Genomic DNA, 23,578 nt, shown 5'->3' with positions numbered 1-23,578 from the left:
AAAATGCAAGAATATGTCATAAAACATCCTGCCAAGTGTGCATTCTTGCATTTTAGGGCATTTCGGGGACTTTTTATTTTTTTGTATTTTTTTACGATGGTAAGGCTATAGTAAGGCATTATTTTTCATAAAATATGTTGTCAAAATGTTAGCTTTTTGTCATTTTTGATCAAAAATTGAAACATTTAACATTTTTGTAACATTTTTGTAAAATTATTTTTCAAAATCTTATTTTTTCTACATATTTGTCACCAAAATATTGCATTTTGAAAACATTTTTACTAGAAAATTACACTCAATTGCCTTAAAACACTTAGCTATGTCTATTGTTGTGGTTAAAATTCAGAAATAAATATACTTTTTTGGTACGCCAACCTTTGATCACAGTAAAATACTATAGCAATAACTCACGTGTACCATGTCATTTTTCATCAGATTCAACAACATGTCTGACAGAAAAGCCGCTTTTCCACATATTCCAGGATGCTGGTTTAGAATCTCCACCCACTCCTCTTAGCCAAAATTCAACACACTGCACATGGCCGCCTTCACAGTATCAAAACAACGAATTCAGACCGTAATGTGTGCGATTCTGTGAGTCAACAGATTGATTGACACAACACTCAGTCTGTCAGCTACCACCCTATCCACAAAGTGACCATTGCTATGGACTTCATTGATAAGCTGCCTATAGACAGCCAGGCACATAGAATAGTTTACTTTCAATTAAGAAAGGAAAGGAAAAGGAACGATAGTGAACTCCTTGCAACTGTGACACAGCTCACCACTGCACACAACCAAATGTGACCTCTGCTTTAACCCATCACCAAAGTGAACAGTGGGATTTAAGGACCAGGGGAGCAGTGTGTGGGGACGGTGCCATGCTCAGAGCACCTCTTGTAGTCTCCACATGGTTGTTGACCTTTTTTTAATGACTCCCTTTTCAAACAAATTGGATGTCAAACCAAATTTTTAACCTAAAATTTCCCCAGTTGTCATACCACAACTCAGTTGCCTAACAAGCCAACAATATCACATGGGCAGGTGATGACTGAGAGACTGTGTTCAGTCTAGCCTCAGTTTGCTAGGTGCATACACGCCGAGAACCGTTGTTTGATTTTGCCATAGCTTTTTCGCCTATTTTTCCAAAAATCACCACGGGACCTAAAAAAGCTAGTGAAAGTGGAAAGGCGGAAAGAAAAGTAATGAGAACAACAACAGAAGTGAAGAAGGAGATTATACAAACAGCACGAGAATGGTGTTCGTGTTTCAGATCCAGCTTTATGGTATGGCTTAGCAAAGTCATCGATTTGTACCGTCATTAAGAACAAGGAAGCAATAAAAGAGGCTGAGATTCCCAAAGGAGTGACTGTGATCACCAAGCAAAGATCTCAGACATTAGAAGAAGTGGAAAAGTTGCTACAGAAAGCAGTTGGCAGACGACAGTATTTCAGAAACAAGAATTTTTGAAAAAGTGAACATACTCCTCAGCACCGGTAAGGATGAATGAAATTGCCTTTCCTATTTATAGCTTTATTCAGTTGTGTTTAGGTTTTTTGTTAGATCTAATTCTTTTCATTGGTTTTCGTGTTTGAAAACCAATATTCTACAGTATTAATTACTTCTAAGACTGGGACAAACCTGCCTTTAAGCTGCTCCCTAGTCCTCTGTGTGTATTCAGAATCCATCCATCATCCATTTGATTCATCCATCAAAAGTTACTGAAATTCAGCAACAGTAATTCCAAACACTTTTATTGAAACAACTGAAAAAAATGGAACACTAACATTGCCATTTGTGTTGAGTGAAGTATTTTAGGACGTATCCATGGTCTGTACAGATTCTTCCACCACCTCCAGGTTCAGTGGGGTTGACAACTTTGTGAGCACACCAGTGGTTCCTCTCTTGTACTTGTAGTCACCGGTTCTGAATGAGGAGAAAAAATTATCATGGATTTTTTTTTAAATAAACTGAAGGACATTTAAAGTTTAATACTATTAAAGTATATACTTTACAATACTAGCAAAATAAGCACTATCCAATCTGAGCACACATCACCGTGAACATTATTTCTCCAACAGTGGAACCTTTAGCTTAACATGTTCTCTAAACTGTTTTATTTCAATCTTATTCACTCTGAACAGAACAAATGAGACAGCGCCTTCTGTTGGTAAAAATCGTAACAAAGAATATCAAGTGACTTAAGCAGGTTGGTTCAATCATTCCTGATGTGAAAGAAGACTTAAGCAGACAGAAATGATTATCTAACGTTTTAATGAGCTCATTTGTAGCTTTATTCATGCTATATTAGTATATAATTAGTTTATAGTGTTGTTTTCAATGTGTTTTTTCTTTTATTAATACAGATAAAACCTCAATAAAACATGAACTATCACAGTATGTCTTAATCATATTTGCAATATTCTAAATAATTAATGTCAAAGATTAACAGTAGAACATTGATAGACTGATGGTGGCAGCCCTCACCTGACGCCCTTCTTGTTGGCTTCATCATGGGGACGTAGATAGTCCACTTTGTTCTTGGTGATCACACACAGGTCAATGTTGCTTCCAGATCCAAGGTCATTGAAGATTCCTGCAGCAATGGCATCACGGACCAGACGTTTAGCCTCCTCTTCCTTTAAACAAAAATGAACAGATAGGAGTTACACACCTTTAAGCTACTGTCCTTTGAGCTACCGTCCTTTGAGGTACTGCTAAGAAATAACACGACAATTATTATCAGTATATAGAAATTTCCCTCCATTAAAAAATAAGCATCATCAACAGACTATCAATAACTATATGTTAGGATAATTCCTATTGAGCAGAAGCCAGCAGAGGCACATTCCCTAATTTTGGGGCCAGTGCAGTTGGAGAAAGCAGTAAAAAGGGGTTGATGTCAGTGCAAATACAATAAATCAAATATGGTTCAACCGGTTCGCCTCAGTTCTTGTTCACTATTGTCTTTTTCACTATTTGTGACTGAGATAAGGTGTGCAGCACCCACAACTTCTCTCTCATTACACCTAAATCACAGACCTCGTCTCACAGAGACTTGTTCTGCAGTTCTACAGTACCTCTCACACAAGGCAGCCTTGTTTAAAGTGTTTTTTCCCCCCCGAGTCCAGTGGAATCAGACTCACCTCCATGTCAGGCTTGTAACGATGCTCAAAAACAGCCATAGCAGCCAAAGAGCCAGAGCCTATGAAAACAGAAGGGGGAGGGGCTCAATGATGTATGACATGGCCCATGTTCTCAGACCGGAGAAATCGTGTCTTTAATGCAAGAGCGACTCTTACTTTAAGCTGAGTTGATAAAACAACTGCATTCATATTTACTGATATAAATTAAGTTTTTTATGTAAACCATTTTCAGGTTATGTTACCTTAAAAAATGTATTCACATAAAATATAATATTATCAGTAAAACACAAAACTCATGCACGCAAGCGTGTGATAGAGACTCACCCATGGTAACGTAGGGCAGCTTGTCAGTGGAACCGTGAGGGTAGATGCTGTAAAGATGAGGACCGTGACAGTCCACACCAGCCAGGACCAGAGCAGCTCCGATGTAGCCCTGATACCTGCAGAACCAGAGGCAGCAGCACTAATCACTTACATGATCACAAATAAGTATAATTACATATAATTATAATATATATAATTATAATATATTTATACATATATACACAAAAATGTATACTTTTACAGGCTGCAGTTTAACCAGACAACACACTGTTGTGATGGTTGCTAGCCTTCATTTGACATGGAGTGGCAGTTTTCCAATTGATACCTGAAGAGCATTTGTTTGAGCATGCGGTTTGCAGTGGCCACACGGGGCATCCGACCAGTAGAGAGTGAGTGCAACTCCAGGTTTGAGGAGATCATCTGGGTGGTCATCTCTGTGTCTGCAGCTGTTCCTGCCCCACAGCAGCTACACAACAACACAAAAACCATAACAGCAAATTGATAAGACAAGAAAACTCCAAATGACAAACGACAACAAGAACAAACTGATGAACTGCATATACATAGAAAATGTTTCCATTTAAAATCACTTACTCTATAATAGAATACTTACTAAATGTTAGGGGATATGTAGTGGATCTTGGAACAGTTCTTGTCTGCCACCACCATGCCCTCAGTGGCACGAGTGTCTGCTCCCAAGACGACACCATCCTTCACATGAAAAGATGTTCAAACATTAATGCAATACACTTAAGCAGCTCCATGGTGATTTAAGTTTCTTTAGAAAATAACAACAAACAGGTTTTGTGTCAGCAGCAGCTGGGGTAGCTACAGCAATTCAATGATGCTTCATTCATGTTTCACTTTCTTACTTGTGTGAAACGTTTCAGAACTAAAAAGTAAGTTTAAGGAGACAGGCTTTATTTCACTGACCTTGTAAACAACACCACAGATTGTAGTTCCTGTTTTCCGAGCACCAGGTAAACTGCTCCCCACTTTATTAGCCTCAAATTCCAAAGCTGCATTCCTGAAAAAATTTAAATATGTTACTTTAAATTTGATAGCAGTAGTACATTTATAATACAATTTCTCAGGCCAGTTCACCACATCACAAACATATAAACAGCTACAGAAGCAGAATGTCATAATGTCACAAGCAAAGATTTCGAGATCTCAATCCTTACATTTGTTTACAGATCCAAGATTTGAACGTTTTCACAGTGACACAATGTGTACCAACTGTGACAAATTGCACATTTTTCAGCACAATGTCAAAGCAGATCAAAATAATTTAATTATTCATGAATCCTTGATATATATATAGTTTTTTTAAACAGAACAAGAAAAATAAAATATAAGAATATAAACACACAAAACAAGTACATCAGACAGGGTCATCTACAGCAAAACACAATGGTAAGTTGTCTTCAAAATTAAGAGCTGACTAAATCAGGTCATGAGCAAGACCACAGTGTCACAGTGCAGAGACATCAAGTCTAAAAAATAATACTTGCCAACAATTATTGTAATAGATTTCTGTCTTGTTTATTTATATTAGTTGGTATGTTCCCTTAATATATAACACCAAAGTTGAGATCAAGATGCAATTTGATTGGTGTAAATGTTTTTAATGTCATTGCAAAATCTTCTATATCACCTATTGGTATACTGGTACATAAAACTGGTACCAACGCAGTCTAGTTGACTTAAAGGTTCACATGCACTACATTCCCCTAATAAAGCAATACAGATATTTTCCCCCCATTTATAATAGATACAATGGTGATTTCCAGATCATCTAATACTTACTGTTTGATAACTTAATTCTCAGTAGTAGTTAATAAGGAATCATAAAAAAGCTGGTAACAAATGAAAACTTTAGCAGCGCTTTTGTTAATTGTTACGGAGCAACAGACATGTTTAGAACTGATATTATGAATATTTTAAAGTTAAAATAATGCAGTAAGCAAGTCATTATTTACATAATTAAACATTGGTTTGAGTGAGAATACTATCATGACCATGTGAGATATCCCTGGGTCATATAACATTCATTTTAAATTCAATGGGCACAACACAATGGGCAACTCGTAACATCCGATTCAAACGAAATTCGAAGAAGTTGATTCGAAATAATATTGACAGTATATTTCAAATTATAATAAATATACTGAATATGCGCATCGTATTGTTCGTTTCCACCAAAACATTGTGAATCCGAATAATTTCAGCAAAGAGCATCGTAACACTGATAACGCTGTCTACATCCAAACGCCTGAGTCATTGTAAGTTAGCATATCCTAGCATCCCTAAAAATCTATACCAAGCATACATAATTTGGATTAACACAAAATTCAAAGTGACATTTATAAGAAGAGAAGTTATTCAGATCATTCCACTTTCAAACAAATCCATACCTTTTGCAGTTTTCGAAATTAAAACCGCCGAGCGGTGGTCGGTTTACTGTGAGAGTCGCCATCTTGGTAAATGAATGTTCGTACTTCCGGGAAGTAGCGGAAGTAATGACATGTGCTCTCGATGTACTTAAAGCCGATTTGTTTTATAGATACAAGGAAACACTATTTAATAAATACTGTAACGTGACATACATGTGGTGTACGTGTTACGATGGAACGAAATACGAAAACGTTTTCCCTTAGTACTATTTTGTCTGAATTTGCCCGAAGTGGATTTTTTTGCCATGTATTATAAACATTTATTATTTTATTTTACTTATGCGGTACAGCATTATTTAATTGGCATGTGGTAGGGACTTTTTTTAATCCAAAATCATTATTACCTACCAGAAACTAAAAATTGTTGTATTGCTACGGATAACAAAGTTCACCATTCAACTAACAAAAAATGTAAATGATACAAACAACGAAGTTGTCACAAGTATTAATGGAGAAGCCTCCAACAGATAATACAAAAATCTATTTTTTATTTGTATATTTAACCTCCATAATTCTCTCTCTCTCTCTCTCTCTCTCTGTCTCTGTCTCTCTGAAGTAATATATCTCTAATATTTGACATACAGCCAAGAGGAGAGAAAAGATCATTCTAAATTAGCACAGAAATACATAAAGGCAGGCAAAATGGCAAAACAATAACATTAAAAGACAACCTTTAACATAAGACCATACACATATAACTGGGAAAAACTATATATATAACTATATAACTGAAATAGATAATTATTTAAATTGTCTTTGAACTTTGAAGTCAGAGTGACTGACTAAATTAATTAAAATCAATAAAAAATAATAATACATAATAGAATTCTGGCATATTGCACATAAAATCCTATGTTGGTTCGGCATATTTTTATACGTATGTAACAATTCAATAAGGACTGATGTAAGAAGGAAAAGAAGGAAACAGTCACTGTCACTGAACCTTTGGTAAGATTCGCAAATCCACATACAAGCAAATGTAATTATATTTACAATAATACTATTCATAGGTAGCATTATAGACTTTTTTTTTCTTATCCGTTTACTTTATTGAAGGGGTAACGTTTTTATTTAACCAGATCCTCTCTTTTTTCCGTACCAGTCGTAGTTTGTATTTACTTATAAGGCCATGTTCTAGCCAGAGTAGGAAGGTTGCCAACATGCTGCCAGCTGGGCTACCAGGTTGTTAGGAAATAGGCTCAGTAATGGGATACCATCAAAAAGGGCATCAGTACAAGATAAGGCAAGTGCATTATGTTGATTGAGCCTTTTGTTAAAGTAGAGCTAGTATTAGCAATACACGTCACAAAACATACTGCAGAGGTTTAAGTGTACTGTTGCCTCACATGAACTGGAATACATTAAATTCATTAAATAAAAGTAAGTTTCGTGGACTACAGTAAAGTGTACAGTCAATTTAAAAACTGCAAAATCTCGCTGTACTTTCCTGTACTATACTAAACTATAAAGTACTGTACTATACTATAATATCATATACTATACTATATTTTAGTATATCATGCTATGCTGTTCTATGCTATGCTGTTATACTATGCTATGCTATGTTACACCATCTGCTATAAAATATGCTGTAACATTCATTACTTTCCTACACTATGCTTTACTAGTCAACCCAATATTGTACTGTAATACAACCAATTTATGCACAGCTATATTTGGCCTGGAGCATCTCTGTGAGCAGGTTGTTGCACGGCACCTCACCAGTCGTGTATTTGAGAAAAAGATAGTTTTCAACAGAGTTGCTTAGGGAGCGTAACTCGGAGACACACGACAGCAAGTTAGTAAAATGACCCATGTACTGGGGGCAAGTACACAGTAGATACTCCAGAAGGGCTCTTTCAGCCTGTTCTTGCACTTTCACCACCAGCTGATGTTCTTGGAGTTCTTTTACTTCTAGAGTGAGGAAGGCATGACAATTAAAATGAAAACATGGCACACAGAAAAGCACTTCAAAAGTAGAATAGAATGAATGACAATAAAAATAAAATAGAGAATAAAATAGAATTGCAGAACACACCAGTACAGTGCAATGAAATTAGGTTAGCAGCTCCAGTCAAGTGGCCAAAAGTAACACAGATACCAACATTCACGGGTCAGTTTATCTAAGACAAGTAATCAGGGCTAAAGAATTAAAAGCATTTTAACAAGCACAGCATTGAACAAGACAAGTTAGTTAAATTGCAGTTGAAAACCTTTAAAAATAATAACCTGGGTTAAAAATGGTAAGGAACCTGATACAGGCAAACTCTTGTCGCTTTACTTTAATGATATAAAGCTTATCAATCAGCTCTTGTCCTCGCTGGAACAGACTGGACAAAACAGGATCTGCGTAGGTGGCCATGTCTGACAGGTGCACCTGAAACAGAATTTTGATGTCTTTAAAAGTGCCACGTGTCATGGTCTGCTCTGTCTCACCCTCCTATAATCGACTCATAAACTTTGGTACTAGACTCAGACTATATCCAAAGTGACCTACAATTCAATCATCAATACAGTTTCAGTAAACCTACAAAATACATTAATAATCAGTAATAGTAATAAATAATAATTAATAGTAAAAGTACAGTTGCAGTCATAGTAGGTCATAGAGTAAGAATGGGTTTGTTAGGATAGGAGATATTGAAGAGCTCTTACCTTCTGTCCAGTGACCAGGACCAGACAATCATTTTTCCCATCCAGAACCTGTCTGGATACAATGTCCAGGACCAACAGTTCAGCCCAGCAGCTGTGCAGTAACTTAATCTGGTCATTCACCTTGAAGCAGAAAACAAGCACCAGATACATCAAATGACGTCAAATACATCAAATGAAGTCAAATCACAACACCAAGAAAAAGAAAGAAATATTTAAAAACGTAACCAGAAGAGATTTTACTTTTAGTTGCTTGAAGAGTATGGAGTTGCGAGCCCATTCCACAATGGTGAACAGGAGCTGATCAGCTATCAGGTACATTAAGCTAAAGCTGCTGAGACTCGGGTGTTTCTTCAGTTCCTGTTGGAGAACCGTTGTAACAATTTTCTGCAGTTGTAGATCATCTTGATCCCAGTGAAGGAATTCCATCATCAGCTGAGACGTCCTCGGACCTTGGAGGACAGTGCAGTATAGCTCTGAGTTGGCAGTACTCGTACAGTTGTCGGTATTCACTGTTGAAGCTAAGAGGGTGGTAGGTTGGTTGAATACTGGCTGAGCTGGCAGAGGTGGCGATGAAGTCATGCAGTCATTTTTGGTTGTGAATAATGAGGAGCTCCTGGCAACATGATCTTCAGGTAGGGTGAAGATTCCCTGGTCTGTTGGAGTGACCAGTGGTTCACGAGTCTCTTGTGTGAATTTGGGAGCTTGAATTAACGCTCTTCTCTGCTGCTTTATTTCACGGTCCCACTTGTATATGGGCCTAAACATGTTTCTTCCACCCCGCACTCGATTTGCCCGAACAGCTGTTGACAATGGTTATTTTGGTTAAAGAATTTCACCATGGTTGTTACTGACTTTGACCAATGTTATACTCTAATATGGAAGAAGATAATGAAGAAAATGTATACATACAAATATTTGTTTGACTTTACAGCTGAACTGAGAAATGACTCAAAATGCATCAAAGATTTAACAATGGATTCATTATATTAAAAAAATGTAATTGACATGCATAAACTATTTGCATGTCAATCTATTATTTCTGAAAATATTATGTTTTAGAAAATTGTGGTTTGGTCATTTTATTATCATTATATATTTGATTCTATATTTTAAATGTTCTTCTAATAAAACTATCACCAGTTCTATTTACATTATATGTCTATATGATATATATTTTCAGTTGATAACTTGTCCATAGTTTCATTGTTAAACAATGTCCTAATAGAACTTGAGAACTTGAGACCAAATGCTAACTTCTTGTACAATACACATAATATAGCTGGACAATTTTTTACTTTTAAAAATTGTAGTGAAGAAGGTAAAGACTTGGACCTTACCTTCCAGTCTCATGCCAACATGCAGACACTTTTGGAACCTGCAGAATGGACACCGTTTCCTATGTGTTTTATCAATGCTGCACCTCTGGTTTTCTGAACACACATACATCTTCTTGTTTTGCACTGTTCTTTTGAAAAAACCCTGCAAAAACCAAGAGATATTTATTTACATGCAGAACAGCATGTAAATACTATGCACTAAATAGATTATAACACCCCTAAATTTAATTGTGTGTGGTAAGTAGTATATTGAGTATAGCACAACATAGATAAATTGTATTAACCAAAACAAAAAAATGAATAGACAAATACAGTATTTACATACCTTGCAGCTCTCACAGGTCAACAGACCATAGTGATATCCCGACACTTTATCCCCACAGACAGGACAGAGCTCATTCATATCCATGAAACATCCAAACTCCATTCTGGACAAATACATTTAAACTATTTACCAGAGCAGTTTTATTTCCTAGAAAGAGCCAAAAACAAATATTAAATATTGGTGTTTTAAATAAAATTTTAATAAAATGAATAATAACTCTAGGTCCTGGTTGAGTCTGATGTGCGGTAAATTATTTCTTCTACAAGGACAAAAGGAAACAAAAGAGAAAACAAAACATTAAAGATGATGTTTTTATAGCAGAATTTCTTTTCTGTACAAAACAGTGAAATTCAGCCACAAAAAAATTGATATGTTAGAACACAATTTCGAAAAATGTTAGTTCTTGTGTTTCTCAGTTATAGGAGTATTTACATTTAACCTGGAGGTACTTGTTGCTGCATTTGCTAGTAATAGTCTTCTTTATACATCCATTGTATTGAATCGGAAATAACTGCATTTTCACGTGTCATTATGTCTATCTTCATCATGAGCAAGGTTGAAACGTGTGATCTTACCTGAGAGCTGTTTTGTCAGTATGAGCGTGAACCAGTGGGTGCAGAGGGAGTGCTGTCCATGGTCCTGACGTCTGACCAATCTGAAGCCGCAGTGAGTTTGACCACAAGATTATGCAAACTAAATGTTTACTGACTTCCTGTCGAATCACAGTCACAAGCCACAAAACCTACAATATTAGATTGGTCTTTTTCATATCCCAAACACAGATTAGTAGGTGCCCATTTGTACATTTCTTTTAAGAAAAATTACAACTAACATTATCAAGTTTTATGACTTTTTTAAAATCCTTTTTCACATTAAAAGAGGACTCACTTTCAGGTTGACTCTTTCTTCATGAAAGAGTCTTCATGGTTTGACAGAGTTCTTGTCCTTCCTGATTTAAACCACCTTGAGATTTGTGTACTAAGTGTTGAACCCAGAACCTCCTGGTGGTAAGCAGGTAACACTGTAACTGACTAACATAAGTGTTAGAGGACTTATAGTATTTAAAGTACTACTACTACTGAAGACCATACATTTTCTAGTTGTACAAATTTATCTTAAAGCAATTTGCTCAGTTTAATACTAGAAGTTTTAAACTGAGCCACTTTCTTTTCCACATATACATATATATAATTATTAAATCATATTGTGCCATACAGCTACAACTATTTAATCAACATATAATGTATATATAAAGTATATTCAACTTATATGGCTAAATATATATTAAATATTATTAATGTAGGTAGATCACTTTGGTCTGGTCAATTGAAAAGTAGCTCCCAAGACAACACAGTGTGGACACCCCTGTCGCAGATGTTTTGTTAATTTCATTGCCATTTTGTACATTGTCCAGCAGGTGTCACTGTGACTTCACTGAGAACAACATCGTTATCTGTCTCCATTGATTCGGGGTTTCTGATCCTCCAGTTCTCCTCGAGGAGTTTCAGAAGATAGATGAACCCACTACTGTAATCCCAAGTTCTTCTATCCAAGGATGAACCTTCGTATGTTTGTCAATACGTTGCTGAGTTGCTGATTGGATACTTGTTGTTGTCACTGTCATCAGTGATGCCTGTTGTCTGATCTACAATCATGTTGAGTTCGTCCAGTACGTTTCAAATAGTGGGACGGGCGCCCTTGGGGGTTTGGCGGGCAGGAATTGAGGTGCCAGGAGAGGGGGCGCGAGGGGGAACCACTGCTGTAATGTTTGAATGATAACAAGCCTCCAGCCACTAGGTGGCAGCAACTCATACAGTGGTTTGTACTGATGCAAATATACAGTACATGTTATCAGGTTCTCAATAGTATTTCAATATTGTGGGGGTGTGTGGTGGGGAGGGGGAGGTTTGTGTTTATATTGCTTGTTTCAATGCCAATTAAAAAGGCAACAACGTCTGAGAAAACAGGGATTTTTATTGAAGAAACCAACAAAAAAATTAATAAATTAAGCTTAAAACGGAATTAATTAAAATAAATAATAAACAAAGCCAGGTAAAAAAACATATTGGCATTATACTGTTTTATGAAACAATCTTTTATTGCATACAAGCAACGATGGGGAATAAATAAATGTAAAACAGAGATTGGTATTTACACATAAACGCACAGTAAAATACAGTTAAGCTCTTGTGAGCTGTTTTAAGACAACAAGGGCCAAAAAGTGTCAGAAAGAGAAGTTGGTTTTAAAGCATACTGGAGTCTGTAACCATTTAGAACTTCAGCCTTTTAATCATGTGTTTAAAGTTAGATCCTTCATTGTTGTCTTTGTTGTTGCTGTTGTTGTTGTTGTGTTGCCTCTTACAGCCACAGTAGGAAACGCAGTGTCTTTCTCAGACACCGGGTTTTAAAAGTGTAAGTCAAAACGTTCTCTACAAATCTTTTATTTAAGTCGGAACATTTCTATGTGAGTGTTTTAATTTGGAGTGTACTTGCTGTATGAATGTAAATAATTGTATAAATTCCAATGTATGAAATTAGAGTTGAATCAGATGGTGAGGCAGATGATGTCAGCATCTCAGTGGCCAAAGTAGGTATAAAGTACAGGTGATTGGTGGAGGTTTCCGTTTGAGCCTGCAGAGATCAGCCATGGGCAATGTCCAGAAAGCAGTCACTTAGACTTGTCAGTGAAGGGTCACCATAAAAATCTTGAATAAAGTTGTCAATACCTGGTAGGTGTAGAGTTGAAAAAATTGCATCAGTGTATGAAATTATTTCCTCCTATTTACAGCCCCTCAACTACACTTTGAATTTCTGCATCATAAACAGATACAGTGGAACATTGGTTTTTCGAACTTAATTCGATCCTGAAGGCCGTTCGTGAACTGAAAAGTTTAAAACGTGAAACAATTTTCCCCATAGAAATCAATGTAAAATGGATTTATCTGTTCCTGAACAGCGCAAGAAATACCGGCAAAATCAGACAACAGTTTATAATGTGTATATCCTGAGCGTGGGCTGAGGCAAGACAGACGCCACACGCCTGGTCACTCAGTGATCACTTGCTGCCCATGTAGACTGCATTGAATCGGCTCAGACTAAATTGGATAGAGAAGAAACATCCCTCCCTTGGTGAATATTTTATAGATTCAATTCATATGTGATTGAGGAAAATGTAGAAATTGAAATAATTCTAAATGGTGGTTACAGTGATTTAGAGAATACTGTACTTACCGTAGGGGTTCATGTGGTCACCAGGCATCTGTGGGGGAGTGAGGCCCTGCTGGAATGGATCAGCATTGTGACCGGTGTGGTGTAAGGTCGTGTGATGCTGCTGATTCATTAGTAGGGGCCGTGGGTATGGCTGAAGCAGGCCCTTCATACACTCTGATATGTCCTCTGTAATGACCACTAGCATAAAGTAGAAGCAAAGTTATCCCAGAACCAGCCTTGTGTCATTTGAATTTCAGTCTACATAGATATATATACATGGAGGTGGATTTTTTATTTATCTCAATATGACCGGATTTTTTAAGGCTGTTGCCAAAAAGTGACTAATGGGAAGCCTTGTACCTAGCAATTCCTTAGTTTGAAGAGTTTAAACTTAAAAGGGAAAAAAGTAAGAAAATAAAAAAAAAACAAAAAAAAACATGTTCCCTTAGAGTACTTTTTTTTACAGTAAAAACAATTGCTGTACAGTCGACTACAACATCAGCAAGTATTTTTAGTTTTTTTTCCTTTAACAAAATTGAGAAAATTCAACAAAAATTAATTGAATTTAATATAATTTAAGAGTTCTAAGCAAGAGGTCTGACATAGTAGAAAACAGGGGCTCTCCAAAAGTCATATCTACACTAGGGGGCACTGCAGAAAAAGGTTTGGGGGAAAGGTCTACGATTAGGAGTTAATTTAAACAGATTTGCAATCACGTCACACGTCAAACTAAAAACTAATGTCCATCATAAAACAGTAGCTTTAAGCTGCTAGTATCAGACTTGAACATTTGATAAAAGTCTACACTGATCTATGCAGTCACCTACTCTAGACTACTACAAATCATGAATAGTTCATCAATGGTTTTCTACCAAGCTCACAGAGATAGAGATAAGATAAGATACGACTTTATTCATCCCACACCGGGGAAACTCACTCGTTACAGCAGCAGGATAGACACGTAGTAGTAAAAGTAACAGCAGGGTAGACACAGTATTTACAAGGTGAGATACAAATATCAAAGTGGCCATTTAGCTATGTACACACTTGGTATATGTAAAAAAAAAACAAAAACGAGTTGAAATGTTATTCAAAATGTTATATGTTGGAAGACCATAACAATATTATAGAAGCTCTATAGTGCTTAAATATTACTATATATGAAAGTGGTCATTTTACTTGTCGTTTAAAGCTTATCTCATCTCAGCGTCATCTCTAAACAAGCTCCATTTGTTGGTTTGCTTTTCCTATTTGGTTAACAGCAGCAGCTTCCACTGTAATAAACCTGGCTGCCTCTCCAGTGTTGACACACTGGAAGTCCCTCAGCAGATACAGGCAGCACTTGCCAAAGCACTGAGACACTTATCTAAACTGTCTGTTCATATCAGCTGTCAGATCATGTTGGCAAAACGCCTGCTAAACACAATGAGCCGAGAGTCACATTACAGCCCAACAATGACCATCAGTGACGTCACTTGCTTTAAAGCGAGTATCTGACTCATACGGAAGTTCAGGAAACACGGCGTGTGTGTTTGTTTGTGTTTGCTAACTGACTCGCCTTCGTTTATTTTTCCTTTGTCTGTATAAATTGTCGTTACAGCTTTACCTGGCAGATCACATGTGACTGATAATTACCAGTAGCTCTTTGTAACACCGGTGAACGCAGAGAATATTTGTTTAATCCCGATGAGTTTAGACGCTAAATCCTCACCTTTGCCTCGGCCTTGGCTGCTGTGGTCATCCTGCTGTTGCTGCTGTCTGCGCGCTAACTTCTTTACCTATAAATAAACACAGTCAACAGTTCAGCAGCCTGACGATTTTCATGAACACAGCACACTCGCGAACGAAACCATGTAAAACAAGCCTTGAAGAGTGTTCCTTTGAAGTATTTATACGTACATGTCGCTGTGTTCTTTCAGCTCCTCGTTAGTATAGTGGTGAGTATCCCCGCCTGTCACGCGGGAGACCGGGGTTCAATTCCCCGACGGGGAGGTTAATCTTATTTTAACTTTTAATACTCTGGGACCAATTAATTTATTGTCAATTCGATAAAATAAGTGGGTTTACAAACTAGTTATATTTCAATCTACATTAAAAAAATGTTTTATAAATCTGAATAACACTTGTGGGGAAAAGGCCTAAACAATAAAATGGCTTAAAAGGAAGGGACAGATGGGCCTGTATTAAGTTACAGCAGTCACAGTGGAGAAGTGGTTTCCATCTTACACCAAGTAAATCCACACAAAAACTTTGGCCAGGGCCCAGTAGTGGATCCAAATGTGATTAATGAATGGGCCTGTAAAATGTACACAGAGTGTTTGAAGCTGGGAGCAGTGATAAAATTGATATAAAGGTAGAATAATGTGCACACTCATAATACATTTTATTATCCATCAGGTCAAACCAGACAAGTCACTCCTTCGCACTTTAAAGCAGTTGTTATTAAATAGAATTGCAGTCTGTGAAACTATCAATAGTACAATAAAACTGATCTGTAATCTGAACATAATTGGCTACCATTCAGAAGAGAGCGTTGCTACAGTGAACTTAGTATATAAATGACCCTCTTTCATTTACATAATAATTTACTAACTGTTCCTGCTACTTAACCAAAATAAATTATAAAAATGAAGAATATTTATAAATTATCTTTATCTGCATTATTTATTTTTTCAAATTCTAAAATCCTATTATCAAGGCCAAAAAAAAACTATTTATATTAAAATTACAGTATGTAGAAGCACTAAAATATGCTATGTATTTAAAGCCGATTATATCCTTGAAAAGTACTCGCTACACTTAGCATTTTAGATTAGTTACTGAAGCCAGTGAAGAAGAAATGTCTAATGTATCATAAGATTGGAGTGATTGCAAACATGTATTCTCGGCGTACTCCTTGAATTGTCGATGCTGCTGTACTGACCTTTGCTCTCTGGTTCTGGAACCAGACCTGGACCACACGAACGCTGAGTCCTGTCTCTGCAGCCAGTGTCTCTCTCACCTGATTGTCAGCACATCACATAGCAGATATGATTAGTTTGAGTATACAGCAGATGCAGGTGCAATATATTTCTTCTCTTTCTTTATGGTCAAGATGGATTAAAAGTGGAGACCTTCTCAAAGATTTGTTTTAACTCAGCAACAAAAAGTCACATTTGAATCCAACTATGTTTTTAATCACATAATCTCATAATCCCACAATCAAAGATTGGTTTCGTTTGCAGAAGTGATATACAGTAGGTAAATTAACATCCAAATACCTGGGCTTAGAATGAGCTCCCTCTGTACTACAGAGGAGTACACAGTAAGTACACTCAGGTCTTACTTTTCTGCAGGGCTTGCAGGAGACTTCAAAGGAGGCTCTGAAGACTCTCCTCTGCTGGGTGGTGAGGATGGTCCGTGGCCGTTTGGAACGATGAGGATCTTTGTAGTTACCGACACCTTTCACAGACTCACAGTTCTTCTCTGCGTCCACACTCAGGTCTTCAGCCTCACTGTTATCTATGGGCAGAAATAATCGAACAAAACAAATGAGACCAGAGCCAAATACATCTCTGAGGTATTATAGGAACAGGAACCGAATTTGACTGAATTATATTTATTATTAAACCCAGATTTTAGTGCAACAAGCAGGAGCATTCCTAAGGAACTTGAATATTTGTAAGAAATATTTTCTCTTTCACTCTCTCTCTTTTATGACATGTTCTAAACTGTCCCTGTTCGTGGGTTCATACAGGGTAGAACCACTTCTGGCTTAACCAGTCATTGCTAAAACAGAGGATCACACAGTGATATGGCATAATCCGTTCCTTATGAAACCAAATCTGGGTTTTGGTATTTGTCTGAATTAAACACACGACCTTCTGACCTGATCTCTCTCCACTAGACCACTCTCTCCCTGAGTTTGTATAAAGTAAACAGACTGAGGCTACGACCTCAGTAGATGGACCTGAGGAAGGGTCAGCAGCATGAGAATGATACAGTTAAATATTCTGTGTCAACTGTGACAGTTGGTCCTTTGTTTGCTGCCGGTCTAGTTTTATTTACATTCTTTATACGTGTGTTGTTCCTTTGTGGCCTCTGTTAAAAAAGTAAGTTGTGCTTGGTGTTTAATAATTTCACCACGGCTATTTGTTGCTCTCTTTCTGATTTTACTGTGTAATTGTCAACTATACATATCTATCCAGGGATTACCTGAGTTTAAGTCAGCTGGACTGAGCGCCTCTCTTTCGTAGTCACTCTTGCACAACAGCTGGCCTTGTTTAAGGACAAATTTGTCTCCTTTGCACAACCGTCTCTCACAAACACAACAGTAGAAGCAGCTGAGGTGGTAAACACTGTCCTGAGCTCGCATCACAAACTCAGTGGGTGCTATTTTTTCCAAGCAACTGCTGCACTTGGCAGAAAATAACCTAAAAAGACACAAAAATAAAAGCTGAATTAATCTCTTTACTTGTTGGAAACTGTAATAAACAAGTATATTCTCTATAAACCACATACACACACACACACACTATGGTACCCTAGACTGGACTGAAGGGTAACATAGATTAAAATAAATAAACCATGGCCCAGATCCTACAAATGCTGCAGCCCCTGTTTTAAATCTGTTTGATTCCAGAGCAGTCAACAGTTGAGGTCATGGACCAGATTGGACTTAAAAAAGGTGAAGGACCTCAAAATGTCCATAGGTTGTGGAAAGAAGAATTTGGTGGGTGTGGTCTCATATTGGTTGGATCTTTTGAAGATACAAGAGATTACACCCACAGGAAGTTCTTCGGGACGTCAAATAAACTGTGTTAGTGGTGTAAGTTAAGAACCAATCAGCCATGGCTGAGTGTTTCTAGAGAGAGTGTGAAAATGGAAAAACAAAAAAAACTGTAGTTCCTTCATCTAACAACCAGGACATTTACAGCATGAGTCTCTGCAACCCACACGGGCTGTACCAATAAGTGTGCGGTTCCACTGAGGCTCAAACCTAGGACCTTCTGTGTGTAAAGCAGGTATGATAACCACTACACTACAAAAAGACCAGCACAGAACTGTAAGAGTTCTTATTTAACAGGCAACACACTACACAGGACTGGGGACTCATACACAGCGTCTTAGTTAAGAGTCCACAGTGAAACCAGAAACCAAAAAAAAGAAGCCAGATGTGTTCAGGCTAGATTCATTAGACAACCCGTTAACCCTTCCCACCTCCTGTCACTGTGAAAGATTGTTTGATGTTGTCATGGGCTCAAACAGTGTCGGCCCAAACCACTCACTCAAACGGAAAGAATAAGAGAGAATTTTCCAACCACTCACCACAACGACATCACTAGGTAGGATTTGATCAGTGCTGCACTAATACACACTGGGAGGAGACAGATCATCAGTGCTGCACTAATACACACTGGGACCGATTTAAGACAAATTGATTATTTACCAACTGATGTTGTTCAGTTCAGGACCCGTTCACGTAGTGGGATCATATGAGTGTGTGTGTTTGGGTGTAAAAATGCAGACTTTCGAGAGAACCATTTTGTGTGTCTAAATCAACTAGACACACAAATCAGTAAGTGTGTGTATGTGTGAGAAAGAGAAAGAAAGAGAGAGAGTTTACATGTATGGTGGAGGGTTGAAGTAAGACATTTTAAAGGCACCACAGAAAAGCAAACAAATTAAGATCAAATTTAAAGTAGAGTCTGTGGGTGGTAGAATAGAACACATGCCATGTGCTGAAGGTTTCCAAATCTTTATCATCAAGGGTCAAGTTTGAAGGTAAACTATTGTGACTTCACTGACAATGAAAATCGTACCAAGTGTAAAAATGACTACAAGTTTGTTTGGCAACACAAAACAAGTCCCAACTTGAATTAAACTAACTGGCTTTAGTTGTGAGTATGTGGCCTACAGGCCATGAGTGCTCCGGAGCAATAACAACCTATAGATGGCTGATTCATGTTGGCTAAGTTAAACAGATATTATAGCCTGGGCCTGGATCAGACCAGTTTATAAATTAATTGTTTGTAGCACTACCAAATAATACTATGTCTAAGCTGGTGTCTGACTTGAAGACAAAGCCTACACAAAAGTATACTGCACTTGGAGAGTATTTGAGAAAGTAAGGTGCTTTAAATATTCTAAGTATTCTAAGTATTTGCATGATTGATTATAGAAACTAAAAAGGCAGGTTTTCTGTTAGTGACAAGTGTGTGTGTTCGTATTGGTCGGAGATTTTCTTCTCTATTATCCATATCACATGTATCCTCACAGGTACAACTATTGTTCACATCAAAAGCAACTCACAAGGTTGAAGACTGCTGTCCTCCTTTACACTGTTGTTTGTTTTAGAATCATCTTTGGTTCAGCTTTCTCTGTAAGCAATCTTTTGTCCCACATCAGCTTGGCCCAGCTCTCCACTGACGGGGCCAGTCTCTTAAGGAGAGACCCCTTAACCCTGCTGGCCCTGTGCCCCATGCTTCCACACTCCTTCGGTGGATTACCAACTATGAAAAGATTCAGGATTAACGTGTATAAGAGAGGGAAAGAAAAGGACGAATCTGTGAAAACAGACTGTGTGTGTTCTTCCACCGTGCTCTTGTTTGCTCTCCCTTCTCCCGGAGCTGGGTGACCTAAGGGAAGAGACATGGTGTATGGGGGCTGGCTTTAGATAGGCAGCTTGTTGGAGTTTTAATTAGTAGGTGTAATTATCAGACGGTTGTGAAAGAGGCAGAGGGAAATAAAAGCATCATTCAGGCCATGGGGATACGCTGTTTGCTCAGTCAAAGCTCAACAAGTCACAATAAGACAGAGAAAAGCTCTATTTTTAGTGGTTGATAACCAGAGAAATAATCCCAGATATTATATAGATTTATATTCCCTTAGTTTTACCAGGCTGTATGGTAAGTATACATTTAGTAAATTTTCAAAGTATATGCAATAATTTGGAATAAATTTATTGGAGAAAAAATGTGTACGTCTTATTGTCAGACATTTTTTAATTTTTTAACTTTTGTTTTGGAATTGTTTTTAGTATCTTCCAACAAACTGTTTTACTATTTACTTACTGTTTTGACTAAGCATTTGTCATTCTCGTCATATTGGCTAATATGAAACTACTGTATGTCCGTGCTAACATATTTATCTTTTGCAAGTGTTGTAAGTTAACAACTATGTATTCATCATTAATAGCATCCATGATACTGGAAATGTAAATACCTGATATTCCAAGCAGGCTAACGCAAATTACCTAATTGTAAGGGGAGGTGGCTGCACTATTTTCCTCTCCGTCATAAACTGTTTGTAGGGGTAGGTGGATGTACCATCAACATGGATTGTCTAGCACAGGTCAGAAGTCAAACAGCATTTTGATCTCCTCTTAGGAGGTGGGCTACAAAGGTGTCTCGTAACTGTGGACACATTAAAAAGAAGAGAGTGCTGTGGAAAGGGTGAGGCATTGAGTGCCTATTTCTGATTTAGCCTCTTTTTTTTCATTGGATTGAGCCTGAAGACTGACTAATGAGGGGCTGGTACGGTGCAGTGAGATTTGGGTGGCGGTAATAGATAAGTGGACAAAAATGGATGGATGGATGGAGTTGTAGACAACAGCCAACTCAAAGTTCCCTATGCTCCAAAGAAAAATGAGCATTATTCCTTTAATGGAATACTTTGGGATGTAGACAATTTCTAGGTTGGGTTTGGTCTGAGAGCTTGATAATTCAAAAAGGGAAAACATAAAAAATGTCTCAGTTGAAGATGGGAGTAAGAAATGAGAAACACCTGCATCCTATGGTCAGAAGACTGGCCTCAACATACAGAAGGTGCAGATGTAAGAAGGACCACAGCTTGGCAGTCTTGGACTTCCCCCAACCAAGACAAGGACAACAAAGAGAAGGAACCCAAGCCTTCTGAAGCTTGAGTCTGGATGTCTTCAGAGGAGGTCTGAGATCGAAGGCAAATCTTGGTTGTGGGGAGTATGGAAACAGGGATGTCAAAGTAATTTGTGTATATAGACCCATTGACCTGCGCTGGTGTCAGACTGGCAGGTGGTCTAAGATGAGTGAATGCAGGAGAAGAAGAACTGCATCAGGTTTAAACGAGTGGATGAGATGATGATGATGAATGAGTGTAGCAGTGTAGACAGTGACCTTCAAAAGCTGCTAGGAGATGTTTATATTTAACCTTTTGTCTTCTGGTTTGACATACGTTTCATTAACAGCTCCGTCTACGGCTTCAGAAATATCAACAGTTTATCGCTTCTGCAAACAGCCACTTTTGACGTTAAGACACAACTGTGGCTTAAATCATTTTTGAAGTTGGACGGTAGTGTGTGGGGGCAGTGGAACCTCATCTAAATCTTTTCAGAAGGATGTGTTTTGCTTGTGTCGAGCATGGCTGTCGATCAGCAGTGGTATCAAAAACAGAGCAGGGCTTTAAGGAGCTCCTGCTGGTTTCTCTGTTGTTCCTTTGTTTGGGGCGGCTTGACTTTGTTCCCCACTCTTGTCTTTTCTTTACCCCGTGCTTCCAGGGGTTAAGGCAAGTCTGAAGCCTGCTGTGTCTGCGTCCAACTTCTACTTCTACATTCTCTCCCACTGGGCTTTCTGTTTGAATAAGGCTGAAACAGCGCCAGTGGTTTCCAATAACATAAACCTGCATAGTTTTATAGTGATATATGGGACTCGTTTCACACAGCTCTTTTGTTTAGTGCTAGATATGGAGTGCTTCTTTAAAAATGACACGAAGACTGAAACAATAATGGTTACATTTGAGGTCAAATATAATGTTTTTACCACATTTTTTGTTCTGACAGTTACAGATTGGCTATCAAACTGCTGCTTGTCCCAACTCACAACAAGGTTGCCAGCAGCAAAACAGAGAAAACTGATTTTGGCTTATTTACAAAGGGCTGACAAAAATGCTCACTTCCAACAAAACAACATTTGCATCTACTGATTGGTTTCCTGAGATCATGCAGAATTTTAGATGCATTCACATTTGTAACAATTTTTATTTGGAAATCTGGACGAGGATACCTAAGCAGGTCTTCATCTGTCACGAAGGTGTAAGAATTTTAATGTGTAATATAAGATATATCATTGTTATTAGTGACCAGACGTCCAGTGTGCAGTAGCAGCAGTAACACTGCAGTGTTCAAAGCCCCGGGAATTAACAAAGGCTTTTTAAGCAGACAGGCTCACAGTGAAATCCAGAAGAGATTAGTCACCACTTACATGGCCCGCTGTCAGCACGCTGCCCAGACTGTATAAAACACTCAGTACAATAGGACAGACCACCCAGCTGCAGGCACTGCAACTTCCCTTCTTCTTGCACACAGAATCACACAGAAAAGTCTGAAAATGTCTAAAGAAGACGCACAAATACATCAAACATAAACCAACAGTGCCATGTCATACATTCAGTGCATCGCAGGGTTCACGCACAGAGCTGAGGAACCATTCACAATCACATCCACAGAGAGCACCACAAGAACATAAAATATACACAAACTGTGTATAACAGAGATTTGACTTTGTATTATTATTTTCTCTGTTAAAACAGAGGACGTTTTTATTGTTTGACTTTGTATTATTATTTTCTCTGTTATTTGTTCGTCAACAAATCGTTAACGATATATATTGTTTTAATTATTATAAACATATAGGTTATATACATTAACATGCAGTCAGATATTATTTTATAAATGAACTAAACTGCTAATCATAGACAAAGCAACAATATTAGCCTTATGCAAAAACACGTAAAAAGAAGCCGTGATCGATGCTCAGTTTGACTGTGTTAAAATGATGTCTACATTTACACAGCTTATTGACACGCCTGTTCTGTACCATGACTTTTTTTTTCTTAACCAGACGTAAATATTGGCAGTGTGCAAATGAACACACCAGATATATTAGAAGAGACTGGGGGCACAACCACCAGTGCCCCCTATGCTTCAATGCGGTGTGTTGTTTTTGTACTCAAGAAACACAATAAAAATGCCAAACATACACACACACACACACACACACACACACACACACACAAACTCACTGCTGGTAGTCTCTCCTGCAGTACAGTTTGGTGTCCCTGCTGTAACACCTGACAGTGAGCGGCTTCTGGCACGCGGCACACTGCAGACAG

At 37.8% G+C, this 23,578-nt stretch overlaps 3 protein-coding genes and 1 non-coding gene across 4 annotated transcripts; 1 reads left to right on the top strand and 3 right to left on the bottom strand.

The window, feature by feature from the left end:
- Window positions 1-1,727: 1,727 nt before the first annotated feature.
- psmb7 (proteasome 20S subunit beta 7) lies at window positions 1,728-6,018 on the bottom strand. Its single transcript, XM_008325145.3, has 8 exons — window positions 5,888-6,018; window positions 4,404-4,497; window positions 4,084-4,181; window positions 3,796-3,936; window positions 3,471-3,586; window positions 3,147-3,205; window positions 2,488-2,639; window positions 1,728-1,926 (listed from the first exon to the last, which is right to left on the bottom strand). The coding sequence occupies exons 1-8, from the start codon at window positions 5,947-5,949 to the stop codon at window positions 1,815-1,817; spliced, it is 834 nt and encodes a 277-aa protein (XP_008323367.1). The 5' UTR covers window positions 5,950-6,018; the 3' UTR covers window positions 1,728-1,814.
- Window positions 6,019-6,066: 48 nt separating this feature from the next.
- On the bottom strand, window positions 6,067-10,385 carry LOC103389645 (nuclear receptor subfamily 5 group A member 2-like). The gene is made up of 5 exons (XM_025062640.1): window positions 9,919-10,385; window positions 8,822-9,381; window positions 8,582-8,701; window positions 8,156-8,303; window positions 6,067-7,840 (listed from the first exon to the last, which is right to left on the bottom strand). The coding sequence occupies exons 1-5, from the start codon at window positions 10,025-10,027 to the stop codon at window positions 7,587-7,589; spliced, it is 1,191 nt and encodes a 396-aa protein (XP_024918408.1). The 5' UTR covers window positions 10,028-10,385; the 3' UTR covers window positions 6,067-7,586.
- A 1,780-nt stretch (window positions 10,386-12,165) lies between these two features.
- LOC103389644 (LIM homeobox transcription factor 1-beta.1) lies at window positions 12,166-23,577 on the bottom strand (the record flags this gene model as incomplete). Its single annotated transcript, XM_008325150.3, has 7 exons — window positions 12,166-12,969; window positions 13,475-13,651; window positions 15,165-15,231; window positions 16,377-16,454; window positions 16,779-16,954; window positions 17,648-17,865; window positions 23,489-23,577. Coding segments are annotated over 7 exons (891 nt in total), but the record flags the coding sequence as incomplete, so codon positions are not given.
- trnad-guc (transfer RNA aspartic acid (anticodon GUC)) lies at window positions 15,374-15,445 on the top strand. The gene has a single exon. It is a non-coding gene; the product is annotated as a tRNA-Asp (tRNA).
- Window position 23,578: the final 1 nt, after the last annotated feature.

The sequence above is a fragment of the Cynoglossus semilaevis genome, chromosome 14 (genome assembly GCF_000523025.1).
Source record: "Cynoglossus semilaevis isolate Cse_v1.0 chromosome 14, Cse_v1.0, whole genome shotgun sequence".
NCBI classification, from domain to species: Eukaryota; Metazoa; Chordata; class Actinopteri; order Pleuronectiformes; family Cynoglossidae; genus Cynoglossus; species Cynoglossus semilaevis.
Note: the sequence above shows the minus strand (reverse complement) of the source record. Positions and strands in the feature narration are given on the sequence as shown.

Bases quoted from the DNA above. Each gene is read 5' to 3' on its own strand.
- psmb7 (XM_008325145.3), bottom strand. From the start codon at position 5,949: ATGGCGACTCTCACAGTAAACCGACCACCGCTCGGCGGTTTTAATTTC. The intron at 4,498-5,887 runs GTATGGATTTGT...AAATTTTTTCAG, and splicing joins AATTTCGAAAACTGCAAAAG to GAATGCAGCTTTGGAATTTG. The intron at 4,182-4,403 runs GTCAGTGAAATA...TTTCATGTGAAG, and splicing joins TCTGTGGTGTTGTTTACAAG to GATGGTGTCGTCTTGGGAGC.
- LOC103389645 (XM_025062640.1), bottom strand. From the start codon at position 10,027: ATGTATGTGTGTTCAGAAAACCAGAGGTGCAGCATTGATAAAACACAT. The intron at 8,702-8,821 runs GTAAAATCTCTT...TTCTGCTTCAAG, and splicing joins TACTCTTCAAGCAACTAAAA to GTGAATGACCAGATTAAGTT. The intron at 7,841-8,155 runs GTTATTATTTTT...TCCTCACTCTAG, and splicing joins CCTTACCATTTTTAACCCAG to AAGTAAAAGAACTCCAAGAA.